This window comes from Poecilia reticulata, chromosome 7 (genome assembly GCF_904066995.2).
Source record: "Poecilia reticulata chromosome 7, P_reticulata-male-v2, whole genome shotgun sequence".
NCBI classification, from domain to species: Eukaryota; Metazoa; Chordata; class Actinopteri; order Cyprinodontiformes; family Poeciliidae; genus Poecilia; species Poecilia reticulata.
The window spans coordinates 29,823,709-29,851,657 of record NC_088836.1 but is presented as its reverse complement, the minus strand read 5'-3'; the positions used below and the strand labels follow the sequence as shown (position 1 = coordinate 29,851,657).

Here is a 27,949-nt window from a genome sequence, read left to right as displayed (position 1 = left end):
TAACCAACACTCAACTCAAATTAGGAAGGCAGCAGCCAATCTGAACAGGTTAAACATTTTAATTCAAACTGACCGTTTATCAGCCATGCTTGACAGATAAACAAACTTTCAGTCACTAGGTGGCAGCAGTGTTAAAACTAATCAATAGGGAGTTAATAAATTTGAAGTTGTTTCTGATCATTTTAACAATCTGTTCTATTCATCAGGTCATAGAATGATCATGTCAGTGGTTTGTATAGACAGATGACTAGATATCAGATTCTTTGTAGCATTTCATTTCCAGGAGTAAAATGGTTGCAAAAAAAACAACAGAAAAACGTATGATCCCTATGGGGGGCATGATAATTGTCCTAGTGGCTGGAGGAGCAGTTTGCTTGGACAGGAAAGTGGTAAGAGAGGCGGCCACTTTATTAAATAAGACATTTATTGATAACCTATACTCACTATATGTTTCAGTTTTATTGTCAGTTTCACTACAGGTGTCCACTAGGTTAAACTACATTAGCTTGTGTTTAGATATTCCTTTAGGTTTATTTATCAGCTACATTTAACATTATGAATATTGTGTCGGATAAAACAAAATATCCAACAGCTTATGGAATGGAAATACATATCTGCAAGTTTTTGACTTTCAAAAATGCGCAACCTGCTAACAAAACCTCTGACAGGAAAGGGTCTTGTGGTAATTTTTATGTGAGCTGATAATTGTGGTCACAGCTAAGCTTGAGCTCAAAGAGGAAGTTATTTAGTTTTTTTTGTCGACTCCATCTTCATTTTGTAAGCAGAGCCTCAGAGGAGAAGAGCTGATCTGACGTGTCTGGAAGACAAAATGAATACATCCAACTGCACTAAAAGCGATACGAAATTAGTTGGAGATACACTCCTGCCTGCTCTCTACATCTTGGTGTTTGTTGTTGGATTGATCCTGAATGTATGGGGAATGAAGTCTTTGCTGCACAACTGGAAGAAATTATCTGGATGGAACATTTTTGTTCTTAACCTTGGACTAGCAGATATTTTGCATCTGCTGACTCACCCCTTTCTCATTGTGTACTACCTTAAAGATAGTAAATGGATTTTTGGAGAACCTTTCTGCTTCGTAACAAGATTCAGCTTTAAACTGAATTTGTACAGCAGCATTGGATTCCTGACCTGTATAAGTGTGTACCGGTACCTGTCCATCGTTCATCCAATGAGAGTGTTGGGGAGATTAACTACGACTCGCTCTGTGGTCATGTCTGTCCTGGTGTGGATTCTAGTAAGTGCTCAAAGTTTACCAGACTTGTTCTTCCCCAAAAATTCAGTGAGCAAGACTGAGAAATGCTTTGATACAACTGATCGTTATCATGCTAAGGGATACCTGATCTACAACCTCTGCTTGACATTCTTTGGATTCTGCATCCCTTTCGCCATCATTGTTGGCTGCTATGGACATGCGACTCTTGTCATCTGCCGCTCAAATTCAATGGTAAAGAACCAGAAACGACAAATCTTCAAACTGTTGACTTTTTTGATTCTTCTGTTTTCTCTTTGTTATGCACCCTACCATGTTTTCAAGAACCTCAGATTGTATTCCAAAGTTTTACAATATGCTAAAATATGCCGCACAAGGGATTCTGGAGTCTTTATTGCCTATCAGGTTAGTCGTGGTCTTGTGGGCCTGAACAGTGCTCTTAACCCACTGGTTTACTTGCATGTAAATGAAGACATGGGTGTTCAGTTCAGGCGGCTGCTGCAGAGATGTCACCAGATGTTCTGTCGGTGGTCCAAGCCAGAATCCAGCTCTGTGCCGGTACCACAGACTGAGCAAGAAATTGTAAGTGCTTTATGAAAGCAAGTGGTTTTTTGTTAAAACAACCATATCTTTGAATTTGATGTTCAGCTCTGTATGCTTTACATTATTTTTTACCTGTTTAGTCTTGTTGCCAGATGCTAGAAAATTCCATAGCAGATAAATATAATGTGAGGTGAGCATGTTGAAATCCAGTTCAATGTACAGTTTCTTTTTAGCCCATTTGCTTTAACTTGTTTTGAGTTTTTTGTTCTCATTCTCTCATTCTGATGTTCAGCTCTGTATGCTTTGTATTATTTTTACCTGCTTAGTCTTGTTGCCAGATGCTAGAAAATTCACAATTTACAAATATCAGATATTATGTGATGTGAGCATGTTGAAATCCTGTTCAACATACAGTCTCTTTTTAGCCGGTTTTTGTTCTCATCCTCACAGGATTAAAATGACAGTTTTTGTTTTTAAAAGTCTTAGTTTCCTGGCATGTTATTTTCTGTTAACGTTTTTCTGACACTCAAATGTTTATCATCAATCACTTTCTAACATAAGACAAATATATCCTGAGTAAATATAAAATGCAATTTTCACATTATAATTTAGTTTATTAAAACTGAAAAAAAAAATTAATAAAAAATTCTGATTTCCGCCTAAACCCAATAACTGGTCGGAAACTACTCCCATCTAGTGTTTCAGCTGGATATCTGGTTGGAAATTAGTTTTTTACGTTGCTGTGTAGGAATTTTGCCTTTGTTCCTGTTTTCAGGTTTGTTTTGATTCAGTCAGATTTTAATGTAGAATTTAACAAGGTCACTCTAAATTCACCATTAGGTTTCGTTTCAACTCATTACACTGTTTTGTTTTCTATTCTTCTAACTTCATGTTTCTGTGCGAACGTTGACGTTTTTGTCTTAACATATTTATTAGTTCAGTAATATTTTACCTAAAACCGCCTCATTGCTCTCCTCCTTCAGTCAAACGGTGCCAAAGCAGCTGAATTTTCCTACTGGTTGTAGCGAGACAGCTTGGCACAACTTCAGCCTTGCGTTCAGGTGTAAAATCATCTCACCCCACCCGAAGGCGAGTCAGTTGTTGAAATAATGGGCTGAGCGTGGCAACAGGAAACATTGATTGTAGCGTTACTGAGCTGCTCTTTATCTTGATTTTATTTTTTTCTATGTACTTAATTTTAAATCTACCATAATAAAACCCTCATTTTATTTTTTTTTAGCAGATTCAACCATTGGTAATATCACTGTGTCAACGACCAGGAAAGCTTCCAAGTCAGTGAAGCTTAGAAATCTAAGAACACTGTAAAACATGACAGTGGTAGCATTATACTTTTATGCTGCTGGTATATTAGAGGAAATCCACAACATATTCAAATCCTTTTTTTTTAACTAAAATGTTGATTTTAAACAATCTTTAAGTCTTACTTTGCATAGCTAGCCCAACATGAGAAGGCTTCACATTATTCCTTAATTTTTTATATTCATGAAAATGGCAGTGTACATTTGTGGTCCATGGCCTGTTTTATTCCATCCATTGTCTTACACCCTTGTCCCTTAGTGGGGTCGGGAGGGTTGCTGGTGCCCATCTCCAGCTAACGTTCCGGGCGAGAGGCGGGGGTCACCCTGGACAGGTCGCCAGTCTGTCGCAGGGCAACACAGAGACACACAAGACAAACAACCATGCACACACACCACACACACACACACACACACACACACACACACACACACACACACACACACACACACACACACACACACACACACACACACCTAGGGGCAATTTAGAGAAACCAACTTACCTGACAGTCATGTTTTTGGACTGTGGGAGGAAACCGGAGTACCCGGAGAAAACCCACGCATGCACAGGGAGAACATGCAAACTCCATGCAGAAAGACCGGGGCCGGAAATCGAACCCAGAACCTTCTTTTTGCAAGGCAACAGCTCTACTAACTGCGCCACTGTGTAGCCCGGCATGTTTTATTCATATATAAAATAATAAGAAAAAGATGAACAAAACTAAACTTTGATGATCAGAAAGTTAGAGTTTAAATTTGTGTAATACACACACCAGTGTTTCAAAAATGATAAATGTGTTGTTTAAAAAAACGCACATCAACCTGCTGTTTTTTTTTAAATTCTGCAACAAGAAAGGAGCTGCATTGCCAGAGGTTTGTGTGTTTTCGTCTTTGGTATGAATGTTGCATTAATTCTGGCCTTTAATTGTTTATTTAAACCATTCCTTTTTTTAGGGTGGACTTCATATGTTGTTTCAAAAACAACATATGAATGTTTAATTTGTGGATTTTCTTTAATGTACAGATGATCTAATGTGCTACTGGCAGTAAAAGCAACCCTCAAATAACTACATGGCAAAAGCACAAAATCTTCCCAAGTATTTTGTTCTAGTTTCTTCTACAAACATCTTAGTACTCTGGAAATATACTTTGGACAAATTTTCCATAAGTAAAAAAACCTGGCAGGGGATCTAGCAATTATGATCAGTATTCAAGAATTATTGACCTAAAACAAGTTCATGAATCTTGCTAAAGAGTTACTTGTAAGTTAAGACAAAACCAGAAAATAGGCACACTTTGTCTTTGCCCGATAAAGACAAAATGAACTAGACACACAGGATGACCGTTGGCGGTCTTCACAGACTTGCCGTGTGAGCCATGGCAGTGGCTGTAACAGGCTGGTTATCAGAAGATCTGTGGTTTTGCTCAGAAAAGACTATGATTGCGTTTAAAGATGCACATGAAACATAGAAACTGTGCAAATGACTTTTTGTTTTAAAGCTGAGAAGTTGTTTACAATATATAAAAATGCTGCATATTTCAAATCCTCACGTTTCAATATCAGATCACTCAGGTCTTCCGGTTAAAGTCTACTCTGCATCCCAGGAATCAGAACCAAAACATGAAGAACCAACCTTCAGTTTTCCAGAGAACTGCAGAAGTGCTGAAAGACAGTTCTTTTAAATAAAGACTAAAAACACACTTCTTCAGATTGACTTTGATTAATAATAACTGAAACACTGATTTATTCTAGACTTCATTCCAATATTTGATGTTGATAATTTTTTATTTTGATGATGGCATTAGAGATGATGAAGGAAAAGCTAAAGGCCTAATTATGAGTGCATGAGAAAACAATCTGGCATCTGCCTCAGGGGTGCTGCTCTTCTCTGTAATCCTCTCTGATGGGGGCTGATAAAGTTCAGTTAGAATCACGCACACCTGCTGAACGTGCCCTGCAGATCACATTTACTTACTTGCATACACAACCTTGTACTTCTGTACTGGTCATGCATGATAATAAACAAATTTGATTGGTTTTATATTGAGCAATGGGCGAACAGTTACATTTTGTGTGATAATTCAAATATCAAACCTATAATAGCAATGTAATATAAAGATGTTTCTTTATCTTTGCATCGACTTCCATTCATCTCTGCAGCCTAACCTTTAACCTAACCATTACCAGTTTATGCCTTACCGTAAACCAGAGATTTGGGGCGCGGGAAGCCGTCTGGATGAACCACCCTCCCCCCACCCCCAAAATTTTTTTTTGCAGAAATCCAGCTCTGAGCCAGTAATACACACTGAGGAAGAAGCTGAAAGTGCTTTATGACATGTTGTTTTTAAGCGGATTATGTTTTTTTTTTTTTTTTTGGATTATTGTCCTGCTGCATAATTGAAGTGTATTTATATTTAAGGTCCCTAACTGATTGCTGGACATTCTCCTTCAAGACCATTACCAGTACTTATTGTTTCCACAAACAGTTTGCTTATTCTCAGTCAGAGTGCTTCATATGATCACTTGTCTTGAGTTTGATTGTAATATTTATAACATTTAACTCTGAAAGGGGAGACGTTGCGCTTTCCAGCCAATATCCAGTTATTACTGTAATTTCACCCTCCTTGCAACTGTTAGTCATGCTCTGCATGGTCATTATGGAAGAGAGGCAAGAAGAAAGACATCAGACTGAAGATCATCTAATTTTTTGCTTATATTTCTGTTGTAGGTCAGATATCTGAAATGTCACACTGCTTACTAGAAAACCAGTGGAATTTGCTCGTCATGCTCAGTAACCAGACTAATTACTTTTGGCAGTATGAGCTTTTAACAATAGATGTCTGTGTCTTTTATGTGTTTCAACACTAAATAAGCTTTTGCTAAAAAAGGTTTTAATGTGAGATTGATTTAAGGCAGTGGTTCTTAACCTTTTTTGAGGTACCAAACCCATCAGATTCATATGCGCATTCACTGAACCCTTCTAAATAAAATTATTTTTTTTCCAAATTGAAGACATAGGGTCAAATCCAAGATCACTAAGTCTTCTTAAAAGGTAGAGTCTCTGAGAACAGTTCTTCAAAATATAATCAGTGTTTTCAGCAAAGTTGAGCTGATTGTCCAGGAACAACCCAAGATATTTAAAATTTGCCACAGTTTCAACAGGTTGGCCATCGAGAGAAACTGGAACCACTTTAAGGACTTGTTTAGATCATTTAATTAGCTCTACATTCTTAAGAGAATTAAAAATTAATAAGACTTTGCGGTATTCTGATTTAGTAATGTAATTATATTAGTCGTGTTACCACCCCCACGCCACTAGAGGCAGTAGCAAGCCCGAAAAAATGCGACTAAGGACCAGATTTAGAAGTACAACGAAAGCTACAGAATTTGGTAAAAACTGAGCTTTGCTGAAGTAATTAAGACACAAGTTCAAATCCCTGCTGAGAGTGGAGCTCCATCAATCAGGGCTCCTCCGCAGCACTGATTAGCTAAGCAATGTAACGTGATCCTCTGCAGCAAGTGATTGCAAAGCGGGGCGTCATCACGACTTTACACAAGTGTGTCTTTACCTCCGCGGCAGAGGCTCCGCCGAACCCCTGAGACCGACTCATCGAGCCCCTGGGGTTCGATCGAACCCAGGTTAAGAACCACTGATTTAGGGTGTGATGAATACACACCAACACATTATTGAACTCTTCACTTGTACATGGATTTTGAAGCTGGAACTTTTAATTCAGAAGAAGTTGCTGTTTCTGTGAATTATACCTCAGAAATTCAGATTTTTGAAGACTTCTGGAAACGACTTAATTTGTGTTTGTCTTTATACCAGCCGTTATGTGGAAGCAGCATGATCTGTTAAAGTGTTCGTCTGGAAGCCAACTTTAGTTGTGAAACCAGATTTCTCGGAAAGTTAACAGGTAGAGGTTAAGTTTGATGTGCTATTAAGCTTTAACACACAGGATGTTGGGCTTGTCTGTGGCTTAACTGAAGTTTAAGGAGGAAGCGGTTTAGGTTGTTATCTTACTTTCTATCTTCATTTTGTGAGCGGAACCTCAGAGAAGGACAGACGGAACTTGTTTCTGGAAGACAAAATGACTGCAGCCAACTGCACAAAGGAAGCAAACCTTTCTAAAGATGCAGTCCTCCTGCCTACTTTATACATCTTGGTATTTGTTGTTGTGGTAGTCGTTAATGCATGTGGAACGAGGTGTTTGGTGTGTAACTGGAAGAAACATCGGATTATTAACATCTTTATTATTAACCTTGGACTAGCAAACCTGTTGTATATTCTCACTCACCCCTTTATAATCGATCCCTGACTACCAGGGAAAAAAATATTGTCCAATCACCATTTTTTTTTAATCCCACAGCCTTTGTAAGGTAATAAAAGGTTTTACGCACTTACTTTGTCCCCTCCAATAAAATGTGTTACTACTGATGTGCGCCATGTTTATGAATTAGAAAAAGGTACGTACAAAAGTCCCACCCCTTCACATGTAGTATCATTGAAAAGCCCTAAACGTCCTCTCCAGATACCAAAAGGAATTAATTCAGTAGAATACAGGGGGTGGGAGATATTCAAGTTTAAAAATGTCCTCTACAGAGGACAAAAATGAACTACAGGGAGTCAGGAGGTTAAAGGGACTTTGGACAATTTTTCTGCAAGGTACCAAGATTCTGCTTTAAACTGAATTTATATGGCAGCATTGGATTCCTCGCATCAGTGTGTACTGGTACCTTTCCATCGTCCATCCACTGAAAGTGATGGGGAAAATAACTACGACTCACTCTGTGATCATCTCAGTCCTGGTGTGGATTCTGGCGAGTGTTGGAAGTCTTTCAGACGTGTTCTACCCCAAACAATCAGGGAACAACACTGTCTTCCTGCCACTGATAAAGATTACATTAAGGAATACTTTAACTACAACTTCACCTGGACAATCTTTGAATTCTGCATCCCTTTCGTCATCATTGCGGGCTGCTATGGACATGTGACTCTTGTTATTTGCCGCTCAAATACAATGAAGAAGGGCATGAAACAACAACTCTTAAAACTGTTGGTTGTTTTGATTCTTCTCTTTTCGCTTAGTTACACACCCTGCCATGTTTTGAAGAACCTTAGCGTGTATGCCAAAGTTCGTTGTTGCAGTGGAGAGTGCCCCAGTTGGTATGATAATGTCTCTATAGCACGTTATGCAAGTCGTGGTCTTGTAAGCCTGAAGTGATCTTAACCCGCTGGTTAACCTGTGTGTTTCTGAGGACGAAAAAAAAAGGAAAAAAGAAACAAAAAACAAAACAGAAAAACCCAGACCCTGACAGAACCTGGCTTATGACTTTTTTTTTTTTTTTTTTTTACTGACCATGTCATGAGTGACTTTTTTTCACTTCTGTATGCTTTGCATTTGTCTAACTTGTTGAATCTTTTTGCCAGATGCCATAAGATTAATAATTCAATAAGAAATTAAGCGAACAAGTTCATTGTCACTGCTGTACTGGAATAACAATCTAAGAATTAATGATTTTTTTAAAACGATTTTTGACCCTAATTGCACAGGTCAAAAATACACAGTTTTTTTAAATCTTTTTATTTTCTCTGTTTTTTTTTCCCAAGTTGTGATCTTCAAACACATAATAATAAAAGCCTGAGTAAAAACAAAATGCAAATGATGTTTGTATTAAAATAGAAATAAACATTATCCTGTGTGAAAAAGTTATTTTCCTTCCAAACCCAAAAATCTTAATTGTTTTCATTTCCTGGGTGGCAGCTACTCCTATTTACAATGGTGCTGGATTTTTAATCTGGCCTTTTAATCGTGGTATAAAGTTTTTGGCCCATTCTTCTCTATACATTTTTTATGATGTGGCTGCATTCGATGGGGTTTAGCAAGATTTTAGCTCAGAATCTGACAATACCACTCCAATTTTTTAAATTATATTTAATATTTAGACATTAAAAGTTAGTTTGTTATGACAGTAAAAAAAAGCGCTACTTGTGTGAACTTAGATTATTGTCCTGCTGCATAATTAAAGTGTATTTATATATACGGTTACCAACTGATTCCTTCAAGATGTCCTTAAATTACCATTACCTACTGGTACTTATAGTTTCCATGAACAGTTTGCTTTTTCTCAGACAGAGTGCTTCATATGATCACTTGTTTTGAGTTTGATTGTAATATTTAACTTTGCACTAAATGAAAAATTCCAACCGTCTCTGAAAATGGAGATGTTGCGGTTTCCAGCCAATATCAGGTTATTACTGTAATTTCACCCTCCTTGTAACTGTTAGTCATTATAGAAGAGAGGCAAGAAGAAAGACATCAGACTGAAAATCATCTAATTACTTTTAGCAGTATGAGCTGTTAACAATAGATGTCTGTGTCTTTTATGTATTCCAACACTCAAGAAGCTTTTGCTAATATAGGTTTTAATGCACATTGTGTGACATTGATTCAATAAGAAATAGTGTGTCTTAAGTGCACACAGACACATCATTGAACTCTTCACTTACACTTGGATTTTGAAGTTGGAATTTTTAATGCAGGGGAAGTTGCTGTCAGTAATTCAGGTTTTTCAAGACATCTGAAAACTTGCCGTTCATTGATTGTATCTTTTAAGCTGGCATTTTATGTGCTAGCTTTTATCTGGAAACAGCATGATCTGTTAAAATGTTGGGCTAGAAGCCAACTTTAGTTGTCAAACCAGACTTATCTTCTCTTAATCAAAGTTAACACACACATAGAGTTCAGGTTTGGTGTGTTATATTGCTTTAACACAGGCTGTTGGGCTTGTCTGTGGCTTAGCTGATGTTCAAGCTATTTAGGTTGTTTTCTTACTTTCTTTCTACATTTTGTGAGTGGGGCCTCAGAAGAGAAGCGCAGATGGGACTTGTTTCTTTAAGACAAAATGAATACAACAAACTACACAGGAAGATTAATTTTTTGATAACGATAAAGTCCTGCATGCTTTGTCCATCTTGGTATTTGTTGTTGTACTGGTCATCAATGCATTCGGAACGAGGTGTTTGGTACGTAACTGGATGAAACATCGGATTATTAACATCTTATAATAGCTCTAAACCACTTAGTAAGAGTATTTTTGAATGCAAAAATAGAACATTTTGATTGTCTTCTTCATAAAGAGATCAAGCTTTTGCATGTACTCCAAATTGTTCAAGAACAGCAGCTCATTTATTTTGGGTATGCCTTTTCAGCCATGTTTGGTGATTTTGGTCCGACCAGTTAAGGGGTTGGGGTGGAAGCCAACTTTAGTTGCGAAACCAGACTCGTCTTCTTGGATTCAAAGTTAACGCCCTCTTAGAGTTCAGGTATTTTCTGTGCTGTTATGTTGCTTTTATCAGAAACGTTGTTGCGTTTGCAGCTCCACTGATGTTCAAGGAGGAAGCTTTCTAGGTTGTTTTCTTACTTTCTATCCTCATTCTGTGAGAGGAGCCTCAGAAGAGAAGGACAGACGGGACTTGTTTCTGGAAGCCAAAATGAATACAACCAACTGTACTGAACTGAAGAGGAAGGAATTTGTGAATACACTCCTGACTATTCTTTACATCTTGGTTTTTGTTGTTGGATTTGTATTGAATTTATGTGGAATGAAGTGTTTGGTATACAACTGGAAGAAACTTAGGATTATTAACATCTTTGTTCTTAACCTTGGAGTAGCAGACATGTTGTATCTGTTAACTCACCCCTTTATTGTGTACTACATTAATAAGAATGACTGGATATTTGGAAAAGGATTGTGCTTGGTATCAAGATTCTGCTTCTACCTGAATTTATACAGCAGCATTGGATTCCTCACCTCTATCAGTGTGTACCGGTACCTGTCCATCGTCCATCCAATAAGAGTGATGGGGAGATTAACTACAACTCACTCTGTGGTCATCTCAGTTGTGATGTGGATTCTGGCGAGTGTCATAAGTTGTCCAGACTTGTCATTCCCCAAATATTCAGAGAACAACTCTTCAGCGTGTTATGATACAACTGATCCAGACAATGTTGAGAAATACCTGACCTACAGCCTCTGCTGGACGTTCATTGGATTCTGCATCCCTTTCATCGTCATTGTGGGCTGCTATGGACATGTGATGGTTGTTATCTGCTGCTCAAATATGTTGAAAAAGAACCAGAAACAACAAATCTTAAAGCTGTTGGTTTTTTTTATTATTTTGTTTACTTTTTGTTATGCACCCTTCCATGTTTTCAAGAACCTCAGTCTGTATTCCAGAGTTTTGATTAAGCAGAAGGAATGTCGCACGTGGATTAATGGAGTCTATAATGCACGTATTGTAAGTTTTGGTCTTAGTGCTGTTAACCCGCTGGTTTACCTGTGTGTTTTTGAGGACATGGGTGCTCAGTTCAGGCAGCTGCTGCAGGGATGTCAACCGTTGTTCAGTTGTGTGTGTGTGTGTGTGTGTGTGTGTGTGTGTGTGTGTGATCTGTTAACAGAAAATAAAGAAATAATAAACAAATAAAAAACATTATTTGTGTGAAATAATTGTCTTCACAGCATTGTGACAAAGTGGTTCAGTTTGTGTTCACCACTTGTCCCTTATTCTTTCTCATTCACTTACTTTCTGTATTTGGTTATAATAATCAATTTAAACATTGCAATTTTGCTTCACTTACTATCCCGGGTTTGTTTGTGTTAGCATTATGTTGGAGGGTCCATCTATGTATGCTTAGGTTATGTCTGGATTATGGGTTGAATTTGTTTCAAGGTATATTTATTAAGGTATTTGTTTCTCTTTGTACTCACCATCGTTTGTCCTTGTATATCTGCAGCAGGGCAGGAGTATGGGAGAGGCCGGCCCAGTACTTCCTGATTAAATGGCTGGATGTCAGTGATTACCTTGCTGGGTTCTACCAATTAGAGGGTTTTTCTTTTGTGTATTGCTTTGTTTGTTTTCCTTCAAAGTAACCTTTTGAGTTATCTTGTATTATGTAATTTATTTTCCAAACAACTTCATTATGTAGGAGTTTGTAAATTAATTTGTAATTTTAGTGTTTCTCTGTCTAGATTTTGTTTGCTTGACATGTTTCTTTGTGGTTGTGTCCAATCAAGCACAGGTGTAGTGCCAGTTTGATATAAAAACAGTGAGCTTTTGGATGCTCAAGAGAGCAGTCAGTGAAAAGACTGAATAAACAAGTAATCTGAAGAAACTGAAACCGGTGGCTGGTACTGATTTTTTGTTCACCTTCTGACCCTTGTGCCTAAACTACTTTACAAGCACGAATAGCTGAAATACTTTTCAGCATTTGCCATATTTAACTGTCAGCACCACAGCAGCATATATTAACAATTTACTGTAACCGTTACTCATAGCAACAGCAAATTATACGGTGGCATTTATAATAACACGAGGCAACGGCCAAAAAACAAATGTTGACATTAGTAACATTAGAAGAATAATCACCAACTGTAAGTGGTTAGATTCATAAACAACACATGATGAATAGAGCAGTAAAATGTTAAACAACACTTACTTCCTTTAATGAATACATCAGTGTAAATAGGTCCAGGCGATACTCAGACATCCACTTACACTGATCCCAGTCTTTCTATTATAGTGTTCACTTTCCTAAGTATTTTTCTTCCTTAATTTTTTTTTAAATATATGCAGAGAAAGTTAGTGGTCATTGAAGAAAAACACAATTTTATTTCTATTTTTGGGTCTTAAAATAAAATAAAAATGTAAAACATTTACAAAAAGAGAATTGGTACAATATAAAATTACTAGTACTTTAATAATCATTTGATGCAGGATTCTTTTCCATACAAAAACAACAAGAAAAAAATACTACGTTTGTTACATCTATATTTTAGATTTTGAACTGTTTTAGTCAAATTATTAAGAGGTGTTGGAGAAGTTCCATAGAGCTACTTGCGGGTCCAGATTCTCAGGTTTCAGATCCATGCTCTAGTTGCTGATGTGTACAATTAGAGCACTTTGGATACAGGCTGACAGGCTGCATGGCTGTACGTATGCAAGGCATATTGATGGGGAAATAGATTGTTGTAAGGCGTATTAAAACACCAGAAAAAGAACACTATCCAGGGTGCTAAATGGAAACCAGTGTAGTGAAACAAAAACTTATTCAAGCCCTTTAAGGGAAAAATGACTTGGCCAGGTGTATTAACACCATGCACATATAATGAAACCTTACGAGTGCAGCTAGTAAACTGATATGTGACACGCAACACATCAGTTTTTCCAGAAAAGTCGTAGGGAAAAACACTGAAGAGAATTTGAGACTGTCTGGGTCTTTGCTCAACTGAAAGGCATTTCTCCACAGACAAGTTAACTCAGGGAAAGCCTTTACACACCAGGAAACAAGTCTCTTTAACTCAATGCCGAAACTGAAAGATGATCCAACAGGGCATGCAGCTCCTTTTTCTTCAGTCCTCAACACCAGTCCAGCGTCTTGAAAGGATTATGGTGCTCACTGCTTGACTTTGTTATTGGTTCAGAGCAAAATCAGTGAGAAAGAGACACAGATACACTTTCTGATTGGATAAGACTTCAAGACAAACTTAAAAATGATGGCCGACAGAAGATTTGCATTACGCAACTAAGAAACCTATATTAAGATAATAGTTGTTTTGATTTTTGCGTTCTGTTTTTTCATGGTTAAGCACATGATAAAGGATTTATGGAACATATATAGACTAAATCTAGTGATACACATATCTAACTATTCAAAATGGCAAATGGTCAATCTCAGGTGATTTTATTTTATTTTCTATTGGTTTTAAGTGAAAGGTGGTTGCATTATTTTCAGCTATGTTGCCAAAAAGCATATTTAAAAGCATAACTAACTGTTCCTAATAGTCTTTATATTTGATCAAATACTTTAAAAGATAATAGTCATTATTTTTTACCGAAAAATCCCTTTGCATAAGTAGAAAGTTTGTTTTTGGTTACTATTGACCTTCATCAATTTATTCCTTTTTATTAAGATATTTTTATTCAAAATTTGTGACAACATTCTTTATGTTTCAGCTTATCAGAATGGCTGAAAATTTCACACCATCTTGCCTTCACAGCAAACCTAAGAGACTTTGTATTTTCTGGTCTTGTTCTGCCGACTACCTGCTTGATGTTCCCATGACATCTTACCAGCTGTCAATAAGTAATCACAGTATTTTTTTCTGATTGAAGCCGCCTTTATGATTGAGTTGTTGATCCAACAACTCAATCATAACCAACATCATGTTTTCAGTAGGTGGTAGAATCCTTCTCTCTACTTCTCCATTTTACCAAATGTATAAACCGCATTGCATTCATGACAGAATCTGGTTTTCTTGGGCAAACACATGTGAATGCGTATAAATATACATAATTATATGTCTGAGGACACTTTGTTTAATTAATAACTGCTTAAAAATACACAAATGTTCATGTAAACACCAGATGAGTGTAATGATTTTCACCGCCACCAGATGGCACCAAAGACTCAATCCAACTTGAAGAAAGGTCAAAAACAAATCTCATGAATTTGAGGTTTAAACTGGTTTTAATTTGGTTTAAAAACAAAGTATTGCTCAGTTTTACATGGCAACTGCCTTGTCACTTCATTCCCAGACCTTATGTATTTATTTATTATGTCAAACAGGACCAACGGGGAACATAATGGTGTAAAATACTCAGAACAATTGGGAAGTTAATTGAACTCAGTGAAACTCAGGAACAACCTTTAATGTAATTGAAACTGATGGCGGACCAGAGCCAATATTCATCGTAAGGCCATCTTGACACTAGTATGCAATTAGTCAATAATTCCTTAGTTGATGTGAAAGTACTTGCATTGGCATATTATTTCACTTATAAGACATTCATCCCATGTTATATGTTAATCTTCCAGTAGAACTCGTATTTTATCAATATTAAGAAATTATTTACTTAAAACAAGCTTATTTCAAGTGTACTAAGATATTTACAGTAGAACCTAGACCAAAAATAAGATTTTGTTTTTGCAGTGCACCTGTTCTTTTGTTTTATCTGAAATGATGAATTGAAAAATTACTTGTCATTTTTTAAGGGCTTTGCTACAAAGGTCTTATGTCATTTACAGGTTTTATTATATTTATTCATTAGCATTTCTTAATTTCTCTTTCACTTCCAAAGAAGTAAAATCTGCCCCACAACTTGGTGTGATGAAACTCTCTAGACAGGTTTGGACAGGGTGTTGCAGTTTTTCTTTTTCTTTTACATGCGCAGCTAAATCCGCCTACAACTAGGTGAGGCTTCAAAAAGGAAGTTATTTAGGCACTCATTGCACTATGAATAATCCTAATGATCATTTTGCTAATCAATATGCATTTCCAAATAAATACATCCATCCATTTTCTTCCGCTTATCCGGGGTCGGGTCGCGGGAGCAGCAGCTTCAGAAGGGAGGCTCAGACTTCCCTCTCCCCAGCCACTTCTTCCAGCTCCTCCGGGGGAATCCCAAGGCGTTCCCAGGCCAGCCAAAAGACATAATCCCTCAAGCGTGTCCTGGGTCTTCCCCGGGGCCTTTTTTTTTTTTTACATGCGCAGCTAAATACGCTTACAACTAGGCAGATTTTATTATCATTAGCATTTCTTAATTTCTCTTTCACTTCCAAAGAAGCAAAATCTGCATCATAACTTAGTGTGATAAAACTCTAGACAGGTTTGGACAGAGTGTTGCAGTTTTTCTTTTACATGCGCAGCTAAATCCGCCTACAACTAGGTGAGGCTTCAAAAAGGAAGTTATTTAGGGCGTGTTTTCTTTCAGTTTATTTTCATCTGTGAGCAGAGCCTCAGAGGAGAAGGGCTGAAAGGACTTGTTTCTGAAAGACAAAATGAATACATCCAGCTGCACTCGACCCAATAAGAAATTATTTGAACATACAATTCTGCCTACTCTTCACATCTTGGTGTTTATTGTTGGACTGATTGCTAATGGATGGGGATTGAACTCTTTGCGGCGCAACTGGAAGAAACTGGGGAATATCAACATTTTTGTCCTAAACCTTGGACTGGCAGATATTTTATATCTGCTCACTCTCCCCTTTCTGATCGTGTACCACCTTAAAAGAAATACATGGATCTTTGGAGAAGGATTCTGCTTGGTAACAAGATTTTGCTTCAACCTGAATCTGTACTGCAGCATTGGATTCCTCACCTGTATAAGTGTGTACCGGTACCTGTCCATCGTCCATCCTATGAGAGCAATGGGGAGATTAACTACGACTCACTCTGTGATCATCTCAGTTGTTGTTTGGATTCTGGTGGGGTCTCAAAGTCTTCCAGACATATTCTACGAAAAAATATTTAAAAACGGATCAAAATGCTTTGACAGTACCTCAAATGAACATATTGAGAGTTACCTGAATTACTCGATCATATGGACGTCATTTGGATTTTGCATTCCATTCCTTATCACCATTTGGAGCTACGGACATGTGACTCTGGTTGTCTGCCGCTCAAAAACGATTGACCAGGAACTGAAACAACGAAGCTTGAAGCTGTTGGTCATTTTGATTCTTCTTTTCTTGTTTTGTTATGCACCCTACCATGTCTTCAAGAACCTCAGCATGTATTCCAGAGTCCTGATATATCAGAAGATATGCCCCAAATGGGATTCAGGAGTCTTCATTGCTCGTCAGGCAAGTCGTGGTCTTGTGAGCCTGAACAGCGCTCTCAACCCGCTGGTTTACCTCCATGTTTATGAAGACATGGGTGCTCACCTCAGGCAGCAGATGCAGGGAGGTCAACAGATGTTCAGTCGATTGTTAAAGTCAAATCCCTGCTCTGCGCCGGTACCACAGAGTGAACCAGATGAAGTGTGACATTTTTCTTTTTCATTCAATGTAATAATTAATACTTTTTTGTATTTTTGTAATGTTATTTTTTGTTTTGATTTCTTTTTCTTTGTTGTCAGATGCAAAAAAAAAATTAATGAATTTAAAATGAAGTCAGATCGGTTTCGATGTTTTACTAGAATAGCATTAGAATAATGAGAATCCTATTATTTTAGATTAATAAAATCTTGTACAATGTATGAACTCCAATTCATTCAATTAGTCCTCTTCTGACTTATGCTTATATTGGTGAGTTAAAATCTGAACTAGAGGGAATATATTTTATAAAATTAAGTGGTTTAGTGATCAGCAAATATATTTGTCACACATACAGTTTCGATATTTACAAACACCCCTCACAAACATGAACATCTCAATTATTTTATGTTTTATGTGATTCATCTTCGATCAAAGTTCTTGATTATTCACAGCAGAACTGCAATACTTATAAAATCCATTTTATGGATTGTAGGTTTCCAATTAATTTATCAACTAACACTTTTCTGCATGTGTGTGTGTGTTGGGGGGTTAATAGTGAACATTGATTAGCATTCTCTTTTTAGATGTTTTTCTGGCCTGTTTGATCTTTTGAGCAGATCAAATAGGAAATGGTTAAAAAGAAAAGGGCGAAGACGTTTGGTTAAGGTCACAGAGAGATCAAACCCTTGACTGCTGCTTTGAGAACTAATAGCTTTTGTACACAGGATGTCCGCTCTACATCTACAACATGCACTGCCCTTAATCATTTAAAGCATTGAATTTATGCATAATTTTTCACCCTCAACATGACAAAAATAAATCATACCAAGCCCTTAATATCTTTATATTTACAGATAGTCTTAGCATTGTTTAATGTAATGACTGAAGTGATGATGAACCAAAACATACTCCAATTTATTCATGAGATATCAACATGAATAAATGGAGGAATAGCAATAGCACAATATTACTTTATACAGGATTAGCTGGCATTTTCAAAGCAGCCAGACCAGGAGCAGCATCAACCAATCATTGATGCTGATTGGTTGACTGGGCAGGTTGCCCGTCCACCAGAGATAATAAACCAACAGGAGAAAATAATCACTGGAATCCAGCAGTGGTAGCTGGGCAGGTCTGAAACTGAAACACAAAAAAACAAACGTCACCGTTTCAGTTGCATGAAGCAGCATTTCTCTAGAAATGTTGCAGGTACCAGAACCTTTTTGCCAGTTCATTGGAAGCAAAGTCATTTTTCTTTAGATGGCAAACCAGGTGTGACTAACAATTTAAGGAAACAGGACCAACATTCATATTCATATCTGAAATCAAAAATAAAGGTTATACTTTTAAAGCTAATTACAGTTTATTTTTCGAACAGTTTTGATCTCATTTAACATGTTATTTAGGAAATGAACTTGAATATAGCACATGAACCGCTGTCAGTGTCACTCTGTCACATCCTGAATGTGAGCTAAAACTCTGCCTTCACCTCTTCTTCCAACAGATAAAGTAGTCATGCACACACTGACTGGAAATTCTAGTAGTGCAGAATTAGAATTTGTTGGGGGTTTTCTTTTAGGTACTATAAGTGTTTCTAAAACAGGAAGACACTTTTTTAAACAATGCTTGGTGTGAAGTCAAGACGCAGTAGCTTTTTCCATCTGATAATGCAAAACAGGTATTTTTCTGTTACCAACTTCTGCTTTTCTGATATACCTTTCAAGAATTGTTGCGTGATACGAACCTGCAACAGTTTTCTGCACTAGCCTCATGCATAACAGCCATAGATTTAGGTAGGACTCTGAAACCTTTGAAAGTATTCATTCTGTTCACACATTGAGTTGAGATTGAAAAACTGCCTTTCTAACCAAAGTAATCAACTAAAACAATATACATAAATATTTAAATGCTTTAATGAAAACATCAAATAATGACATGCATTGATTTATACAGATTTCTTAGTTTAGCCATGTGACAGCTCTACTGAAAACTCTTTAGCAGCTTTTTCCGAGACATATTAAAGATTCCCATGTGAACTTATTTCATTTTAGACCTTGGAAATTCACTTCTTACAATAATTAGATGTTGCTCATTGTTAATATGGAAACTAAGTGAATTTGCAGGTTTTGTTGCATATTATTTTTCCATTCCTTTATTCTCTACTCAAAGTATCAAAGAATCCATAAAAATGTTTTTTACTACTGAGCAAAAACTAGTGCAGTATTTGATTATTTTGGCAGCTCTAGTCAGTCACTATTGCTATTTACAGTTTGAAACATTTGTAAATAATTAATCCACCCAGCGCAGTGGTCCTTAAACTATTCATAACCACAACGAAGTTCTAAGATTTTCAAGTGCTGCCATATTGACAGACACATTAAAATAGCAATAAAACTAGACGATCCCGTTTTTATTTTTCAGTATTTTGCTATAAAATGATACAAAAACAATTAGAAAAGGATCTTATAAACTTCTGAATAGAAATGTGATATGCAGTAGTGTTGGTGCTGCCTTTGCTAATGTTTTTCTGCTTTTGTTTAATAGCAGACAAAGACCCTGGGTAATGGGTTATGTATCTGATTCATTGTTTCCATCTCACCAAAAGAGTTGCTTTGGTGCCCAAAAATTTTACGTCGAAACTACTAATCTTCTGATCAGTTGTAAATAGTAGTAATAGTAGTTCCAAAATGTTTTTTACTGCAGTATCAAAAATGGTCTCACCAGGTATATACCGTGGTGTTTATTGAATTTAAAATTGTTTTCACCATATTATTGTTTAGAGGACATATTGTGTGGTTCTTGATAGTATTCTCAAGAAAATGTAAATGGTAATACCCTGTAAATTCCTGCTCTTGCTGACTTACAACAAAATGTATCATCACTACCTCTATTCAAGCTTAGACTTCCTGTTTCTTATCAAACCGCTAAAGCAGGCTCTACAGGAAACCCAGATCAACAAAATGATAAGTAACATAACTGCTAAACAGAATGCCATCACATCTAGGCAGTGGTAGGCATACCATGGCAGCTTATAAGACTCAAAGCGCAAGTTTGGCGCACCCCGATGCCTCATGACATACTCAATCCAGAACACAGCACTGTCAACGGGTTTCATTGGTTTGTCATGATGAAGCTGTGATAGTTTGACCATGTTCTGCTTGTAGGGCTTTTCTGGATCTAAAATGGACTTCAGAGCACTTTTCAGAGAGTCAACAGTCATTTTTGTCACGTCGACTATCTCAGCCACACCTCTTGCCTTCAGACGGACGATGTTGTCGTACTGGTCAAAGAGGAGTGGAATGCCTAGAACTGGTACGCCGTGGTAGATGGCCTCGTAGATGCCATTGGTGCCTCCATGTGTGATGAAAACCTTAGTTTTAGGATGGCCAAGGATGTCGTTTTGAGGCAACCATTTAACCAGCATAGTGTTGTTCCCTAAAGCAGCTGGTTGTTTACCAACATGTCTCCACAAAACTTTCTGAGGGAGGCTGGCAAACGCTGATGCAAAGGTTTCTGACATTTCAGGGCCAGGGTCGCTCAGCAGAGTGCCAAGAGTCATTACAATTACACCATGTTCACCAGAACTCTGCACAAACTCCTCTAAATCCGCTGACAAAGGCTTGGATGGTTTACCTTGGAAGCCCCCAATGTAGATGACGTTGGGCATAGTGGGGCGAGGGAACTCAAAGGTAAAATCAACCCGCATTAGCCAGATATCTGCAGCCTGTATCAGAGACAAGGTATTCACGTCATCTCCAAAATATTTATCACATACAGCCAGGTATTTTGGACCAGTAACATAGTATTGCATGTACAGCGACATGAAGTGAAAGACAATATTTTGGAGTCTTTGGAAAAAGTGCATTTTGTCAGAGAAATGGGAGATAAAAGCAGGGATGTAGGACAGTGGAGAAGGAGCGATAGCAAAGTGACCCTCTCCACCGGGAATCCAGCGTACATTCAACACCAAGGGAAGCTTCAGATAGTGTGCTAGCAGCACTCCTCCTTGGAACGCCGGGTCCGTCAGAAAAAGATTATATCCAGTTTCATTTAGCTGCCTTATCAGAGTCTCATTCTCAAAGATGCTGATGACCATTTTTACTGCACCCTTCTGGTTTTCTCCAAAGAAATTGAACAGATTCCTGTAAAACTGAAAGAAAGCCCATAATGTCCCTTTATTTCGACGGATTTCCATAGATCTCTGCAGGAAGGAAGTCATGACTTCTTGGCTCTCAATATTTTCTGGCTGCTCCTGAGCAATCGTAATGGACGTGTAAAGGGGGGAAAATTCTGAAATGTACCAGCTTGTTGAGGAGCGGAATACCGTTATTTCATGCCCCCGAGAATGTAACGCCTCCAGAAGGATTTTCATGTTCAGCCAGTGACTCCCATCCACTGGGAAAACCAACACTTTTCCACTGTCACCAGTAGACAGCAGCGATGCAGACAACAGTAGGATCACCAGAACTGGACTCATTTCTGCAAAACAGACACAGAATGTCAGATTCAGATTAACTTTATTTTGGTAAATATACAACATTATAAAAAATTTTAATAAAATGCTATTTTGCAAACCAATAAATTACCAGTAAAGGAATAGGCTAAAGAGTACCTTATCTATAGACTCAGCAGCTACTGTCCAAATACATGAAGGCACGTACACATAACACTGATTACTACAATCAACCGTGCTTGTTGTATACTTTGGAGTTTTTCCTTGTTTTGATTATATCTCTGTTATCGCTATTCTCGACTTGGTTGTGACTTTTTACCTGAGCCACATCCTCTAACCAGCAACCTAATAAGATGGTCACACACTCACAAATGTCTGTGTGAGTGTGTGTGCATGTTTGCCAAAAGAACATGTGCAAGCTATATGTTCTCGAGACAGAAAAGCCAGAGAGACACGAAAAAAAAAGATGAACAGACACAAATACAGATGCAGATACAAACAAATCGTGCAACTGTACATATCCTCAGTTTGGAAAGTTTGATTGCTTCCAAGTTTGATAATGCAGAACATACATAACTACATGCAGGATTGCAGGGTTTTCCCCAATGTATTATGCGTATAGCGGTCCGCCATGCTTCACTAGCCCCCCGCTAGGTTAAGAAGCTAAGCGTTGCTTGTTTTTGTTATGAGAAAAGTAAAAAATCCCCTCCCAAGAAACAGTGAGTCAAACAGTCACTGGGACTGACTACTATATATTCCATTGAGGGACAGTAACTAACATTACACACACCTTTCTGAACAGGCGAGGGCGCATTTTCTCCATCTATAATGAGACATTAAAGCGACTTGAAACCATTTCTTCCTCCCTGGCACCTCGAGACCGGGGCCCCCATGGGCACACATCTGGGCCCGGGCCGGTGGGCAGCCGCGCCTGCTGTTAACATCTGTTCACCGGCGGTCACGGTTGACAGCCAGTAAACCTCCCCACTAAACTGAAATGAGCACAAGCGTGAGGGGAAAGTACAGCATACCAGTAAAAAAAATGAAACAGTGTCTTATTAAATGAAGCCTAGGCGTAAATTCAACCTGTGAGACTTTTCTCCTTAATCAGCATCATCTATCACCACGCCTTCGCTGCAGCCAACCAGGACGCTCCACCGCTCCGCTTCGGTCCAATCATCCAGCAAGAGTTCCTTTAAAAGGCGAAGCAGCCACAGGTCCACCCGCTTCAGTTGTGCTTCAAGATGGCTTCAGTCGTGCTTCAACGTTAATGGGTGCTTTCCTCTACCTCCGTGACATCCAGCTGCCTCCTCTGCATCAACAGTTCCGCTCCTTTCGGCCTGGTCCGGCTAGCAAAAGCACCCTCCAATCGTCCTTTTTCTTCTTTCTTGGCTCAGATGTCCCTTGACCGCTCTGTGCTCCCGTAGACTTCCAGCTGCCCCCATGTTGGGCTCCCTTTGGCCTTCATCAGCGACGCTCCCGCCTCTCTTCGATCCGCCGTCCCTTTCTTCCCACCGCTGACCCTCACCAGCCCTCTCCTGCTGATCTCGTCGTGGACTCCTCCGCCCGGATCATCTTTTCCAGCTCACCTCCAGGAGAACGCCGCCACCAGTCCGCCAGGGTCGCTCACATGTACCAGGAACCGGGAACCTCGCTGTTCCTGTGGGGGCGTTGCCTCGGTAATATGTACACTCTCCTGACTCGTTCATATTTTGTTTTGCTCCTATTTATTTGGCCCCCCATTGTCGGTCATCTCAAGCTCCTTCAGAGTCGCGATAAGCTCAACTAGTGCAGAAGCGTTTGTTTTTTTACTTTAGAGTGGCCAACTCTCCGTTATTCCTGTTTTAGTTTGATATAGTAGGGGGCTTTTGCACTTCCCATCTGCGTCCTCTGTCACCGTTTTCAGCAGTTAAACTATCTAATCCGTCGTTATCATATTGTAAAACACATTTTTCCGAGACCCCTTCAAATGCTTCATGAATGGCGAGGTGCTCGGGTTGGGTTTATGCCTATGTGGCCTCGACGGAGCCTGCACATAGGCATAAACTTATGCCTATGTGCATAGGATTACGCCAGAAAATTCTGCACACTGAATTTTCTGGCGTAATCACTAACTTGCAGAGGGTATATATTTGTAAATCTGATTACGACTACGTGTGCTTCTCCAGCTATAATCCTCACCGCTCGTTACCGAAGAACTTGCGCATAGAACATGCCTCCTGTTCCCCCATAGGGCTTATGATGATCTATCTATCTATCTGCTCCGTCATGCGGCAGTTTAAATATCAACCTTTTGATATCTATAGCTGTTTTGACAATTGCAGCCATCCGTTCGTGCATCCTCAAAAAAAAAAACAAAATGAAATAAAACACTTAGGACCTATGGAAACTTATCCACGCATTTATCTTTAATCCATTAATGACTGCAGCTTAATTGGAACCAGGGGAATGCAGCTCAATTTCCTATCGTCCATCACAGCTTGAAGAACTGACCTAAACACTGTTCGTTTGAGACCTCTGAACGGTCTAGCTCCTCAACTCATTGAAGATCTGTTGCATCAACATTCTGCTCCACTCCGGTCTTTGGGTCTGGGTGCTCAGGCATAGCAATCTTCTGAGCTGCCTTTGTCCCCTCGTCAAGCCTTCCTCCTTGACGAGGGGACAGTCACCATTACCTCTACTATCCCTTCAGGTCATTCCAACAACTAGTCAACGATATTTCTCAAGTCTTTAATCCCAGCAAGGTATGCCTTAACTAAATTCGGCGTGACTCGCAAATCTTCCTATCCTCACGATGGTTTCATGTCCTTCACTGTTCGTCTTCATCGCCACCATTTACTCCCTTAATTGGCAATTCAACTGTGTCATTCTCGGGCTCGTTTTATGGAGTACAGATTTTTTTTGGGGGGGGGGGGGTAAATACTTAGTTATTGCTGTATATTCACATACAAACCGGATTCTGAAAAAGTAGGGACACTAAACAAATTGTGAATAAAAACTGAATGCAATGATGTGGAGATGGCAAATGTCAATATTTTATACGTAATAGAACATAGATGGCCGATCAAAAGTGTAATCTGAGTAAATGTAACATTTTAAAGGAAAAATATGTTGATTCAAAATTTCACAGTGTCTACAAATCCCCAAAAAGTTGGGACAAGTAGCAATAAGTGGCTGGAAAAAGGAAATTGAACATATAGCAAACAGCTGGAAGACCAATTAACACTAGTTAGTTCAATTGCCAACATGATTGGGTATAAAAAGAGCTTCTTAGAGTGTCGGTGTCTCCAAGCCAAGATGGTAAGAGGATCACCAATTCCACCATTGTTGCACAGAAAGATAGTGCAGCAATACCAGAATGGTGTTACCCAGCATAAAATAGCAAAGACTTTTAAGTTATCATCAACCGTGCATAACTTCATCCAAAGATTCAGAGAATTTGGTACAACCGCTGTGCGTAAGGGTCAAGGCCGTGAAACTCTACTGGATGCTTGTGATCTCCGGGCCCTTAAACGTCACTGCACCTCAAACAGGAATGCCACTGTCAAGGAAATAACAGCATGGGCTCAGGAGTACTTCCAGAAAGCATCGTCAGTGAACACAATCCACCGGGCCATCCACCGCTGCCAGCTGAAACTCTACAGAGCAAAGAGGAAGCCATTTCTAAGCAAGCTCCACAAGCTCAGCTGTTTGCACTGGGCTAGGAGTCATTTAAAATGGAGTGAGGCAAAATGGACGACTGTTCTGTGGTCAGATGAGTCACAATTTGAAGTTCTTTATGAAACACTGGGATGCCATGTCATCCGGACCAGAGAGGACAAGAATAACCCAAGTTGTTATCAACGCTCCGTTCAGAAGCCTGCATCACTGATGGAATGGGGTTGCATGAGTGCTTGTGGCATGGGCAGCTTGCATGTCTGGAAAGGCATCATTAATGCAGAGAACTATGTTCAGGTTCTAGAACAACATATGCTCCCATCTAGACGTCATCTCTTTCAGGGAAGACCCTGCATTTTCAACAACATAATGCCAGACCACATTCTGCAGCAATCACAACATCATGGCTACGTAGGAGAAGGATCCGGGTACTGAAATGGTCAGCCTGCAGTCCAGATCTTTGACCTATAGAGAACATTTGGCGCATCATAAAGAGGAAGGTGCGACAAAGAATCTCTTTCAGGGAAGACCCTGCATTTTCAACAACATAATGCCAGACCACATTCTGCAGCAATCACAACATCATGGCTACGTAGGAGAAGGATCCGGGTACTGAAATGGTCAGCCTGCAGTCCAGATCTTTGACCTATAGAGAACATTTGGCGCATCATAAAGAGGAAGGTGCGACAAAGAATCTCTTTCAGGGAAGACCCTGCATTTTCAACAACATAATGCCAGACCACATTCTGCAGCAATCACAACATCATGGCTACGTAGGAGAAGGATCCGGGTACTGAAATGGTCAGCCTGCAGTCCAGATCTTTGACCTATAGAGAACATTTGGCGCATCATAAAGAGGAAGGTGCGACAAAGAAGGCCCAAGACGATTTAACAGTTAGAGGCCTGTATTAGACATGAATGGAGAGCATTCCTAATTCTAAACTTGAGAAACTGATCTCCTCTGTCCCCAGACGTCTGTTGAGTGCTGTAAGAAGAAGGGGAGATGCCACACAGTGGTAAAAATGGCCTTGTCCCAACTTTTTTGGGATTTGTTGACGTCATGAAATTTTGAAACAACATATTTTTCCCTTAAAATGATACATTTTCTCAGTTTAAACTTTTGATCTGTGATTTGTGTTCTATTGTGAATAAAATATTAGATGTTGGCATCTCCACATCATTGCATTCAGTTTTTATTCACAATTTGTTTAGTGTCCCAACTTTTTTGGAATCCGGTTTGTATATGTTTTGCATGTTAGGTTTTAAGATTCAGTTCTATCTTCTTCTAAAAGTACTGCTTTGCGCTGGAAATTCGCTGTATAAATACCAACGAACCTTTCCTCAAGGTTCGTTGGGATTAAAACCACCGCTTAGATCAACCACCTAGCATAATTTATCTCAGCAGCTACTTGTTTACTATCTGTTTTAGCAATCTATTAGTTTAGAATGCTCAAGTGGACACGCAGGTCCCGGATCTATGCCTCTTTCACGCCAGTCTCAAAATCTTAAAGTCCGCAAGCTCGTCTCTCTCTCTCATCATCTACGTCCCTCACTTGCAAAGTTTCCAGCCTTACATGTAGTCCTCAGGCAACCTTGGTTTCCCCTCAAGGTTCAATCATAACCCAGTTACTGGTCACCAGCAACATTCTCTTCTGGTATTCTTCCAGACCTTTCATTTTTATCGCCTTCAAACAGCGGTGAGCCTTCATAACAAATCTGGTGGTGGAGCTCTTCGACATACTAACATCTGTTCTTCATCTAATGGGTCGGTCAAGCCTAACAAGGCAGGAACAGCCCGCAGGCCATGGATGTCTGCCCGAACATCTACGCCTGAATCAGCTTGCAAACCAATCTCTAAGGCTCAAACAGCTCGCATGCACCGCCACCGTTGCACCTATCAAGGCTCGAATCATCTGCAAATCTCGGCCACTTTGGCCCGCCTAACAAAGCTGTGAACGCTTGCAGGCCCGACTACTGTTCGCCTAACAAGGCCCGATCAGCCTACAGGCCATGGCACCAATCTGCCCGCCTAACAAAGCTCATTGGAGCTTGCAGGCCGACAGCCGTAGCACCTAACAAGGCATTGAAAGTCCATTAAAAATGCAAAATTTGCATTAAATTATTTACAAAATCATGCAAAGTTGGCATTTTTAATGCGACTTTTAGAGCAACTTTGCATTAAGTGTCATTATTTACCGAATGACACTTCATGACAACTGTCATAAACATTCATAAAGACTTCTATATGTTCATGACAGATGTTATGTCATGTTTATGACAGTGTCATGTCAGTCTTATTCACACCCCTTCAAATAAAGTGCTACCCATTTATCTTTGAAATGATGAAATGCAATATTATCTGCAGTAAGATGAAATCTGATTCTCACCTTCAGCCTTTGTTGTTTCAGTTTCTTTCAATTCTAATCCAAACTACAATGAAATGCCTGCCCTTGTCATGCAACAGTCATGGTCAACTGCTGGGTGAAATGCAGGTGAATATATAACTTCATGTTCCTACATAAACCTGCCCAGTAGGCTGGCTCTGCATGTAAGCATATTTTAACTAGCCTCCACCAAACCCTCTGTAAACACTGCAAATATAAAACTGTTCCCTCTTAATGTTTGCTTTGCCATTTTTGTGCAGTCATGCTCAAATGCATCAATAAATCCAATAATTACAGGGTCAAAAGAAAGTATTTTTGTCTAAGAATAAAGCTTAATGTACAAACCTGTTCAATAAATCAGAGTATTATTGAAAAGTATTTAATTCAGGAACTTTATCACTAAGTCAAAGCATTATCCAGATTAGTTACAAACATGGATGTTTGACAGCATTTATTCTTATTAATTATGAGGATTTTTCCACTTACAATTAATGAAAACTTATTCATAATTTGAATATTAAGTCAGACCTTAAAA

At 38.8% G+C, this 27,949-nt stretch overlaps 5 protein-coding genes and 1 pseudogene across 5 annotated transcripts in view; 5 read left to right on the top strand and 1 right to left on the bottom strand.

Annotated features, from left to right (window-relative positions):
* pfkfb1 (6-phosphofructo-2-kinase/fructose-2,6-biphosphatase 1) overlaps positions 1 to 27,949 on the top strand; it is an 88,770-nt gene that overhangs the window by 25,278 nt on the left and 35,543 nt on the right. The window lies entirely within an intron of this gene.
* LOC108166448 (P2Y purinoceptor 1-like) lies at positions 163 to 2,256 on the top strand. Its single transcript, XM_081609266.1, has one exon. It carries the CDS (start codon positions 830 to 832, stop codon positions 1,829 to 1,831), a length of 1,002 nt encoding a protein of 333 aa, XP_081465392.1. The 5' UTR covers positions 163 to 829; the 3' UTR covers positions 1,832 to 2,256.
* LOC145552122 (P2Y purinoceptor 1-like) lies at positions 5,755 to 8,425 on the top strand (annotated as a pseudogene).
* On the top strand, positions 10,505 to 12,667 carry LOC145552289 (P2Y purinoceptor 1-like). The gene has a single exon (XM_081609265.1). It carries the CDS (start codon positions 10,593 to 10,595, stop codon positions 11,583 to 11,585), a length of 993 nt encoding a protein of 330 aa, XP_081465391.1. The 5' UTR covers positions 10,505 to 10,592; the 3' UTR covers positions 11,586 to 12,667.
* LOC145552292 (P2Y purinoceptor 1-like) lies at positions 14,333 to 17,587 on the top strand. The gene has a single exon (XM_081609272.1). The coding sequence runs from the start codon at positions 15,940 to 15,942 to the stop codon at positions 16,927 to 16,929; it is 990 nt and encodes a 329-aa protein (XP_081465398.1). The 5' UTR covers positions 14,333 to 15,939; the 3' UTR covers positions 16,930 to 17,587.
* LOC145552290 (UDP-glucuronosyltransferase 2A2-like) lies at positions 18,812 to 27,553 on the bottom strand. Its single transcript, XM_081609268.1, has 2 exons — positions 27,418 to 27,553; positions 18,812 to 21,399 (listed from the first exon to the last, which is right to left on the bottom strand). Exon 2 carries the CDS (start codon positions 21,395 to 21,397, stop codon positions 19,808 to 19,810), a length of 1,590 nt encoding a protein of 529 aa, XP_081465394.1. The 5' UTR covers positions 21,398 to 21,399; positions 27,418 to 27,553; the 3' UTR covers positions 18,812 to 19,807.

Excerpts from the sequence above, each read along its gene's own strand:
- LOC108166448 (XM_081609266.1), top strand. The coding sequence starts at position 830 with ATGAATACATCCAACTGCACTAAAAGCGATACGAAATTAGTTGGAGAT.
- LOC145552289 (XM_081609265.1), top strand. The coding sequence starts at position 10,593 with ATGAATACAACCAACTGTACTGAACTGAAGAGGAAGGAATTTGTGAAT.
- LOC145552292 (XM_081609272.1), top strand. The coding sequence starts at position 15,940 with ATGAATACATCCAGCTGCACTCGACCCAATAAGAAATTATTTGAACAT.
- LOC145552290 (XM_081609268.1), bottom strand. The coding sequence starts at position 21,397 with ATGAGTCCAGTTCTGGTGATCCTACTGTTGTCTGCATCGCTGCTGTCT.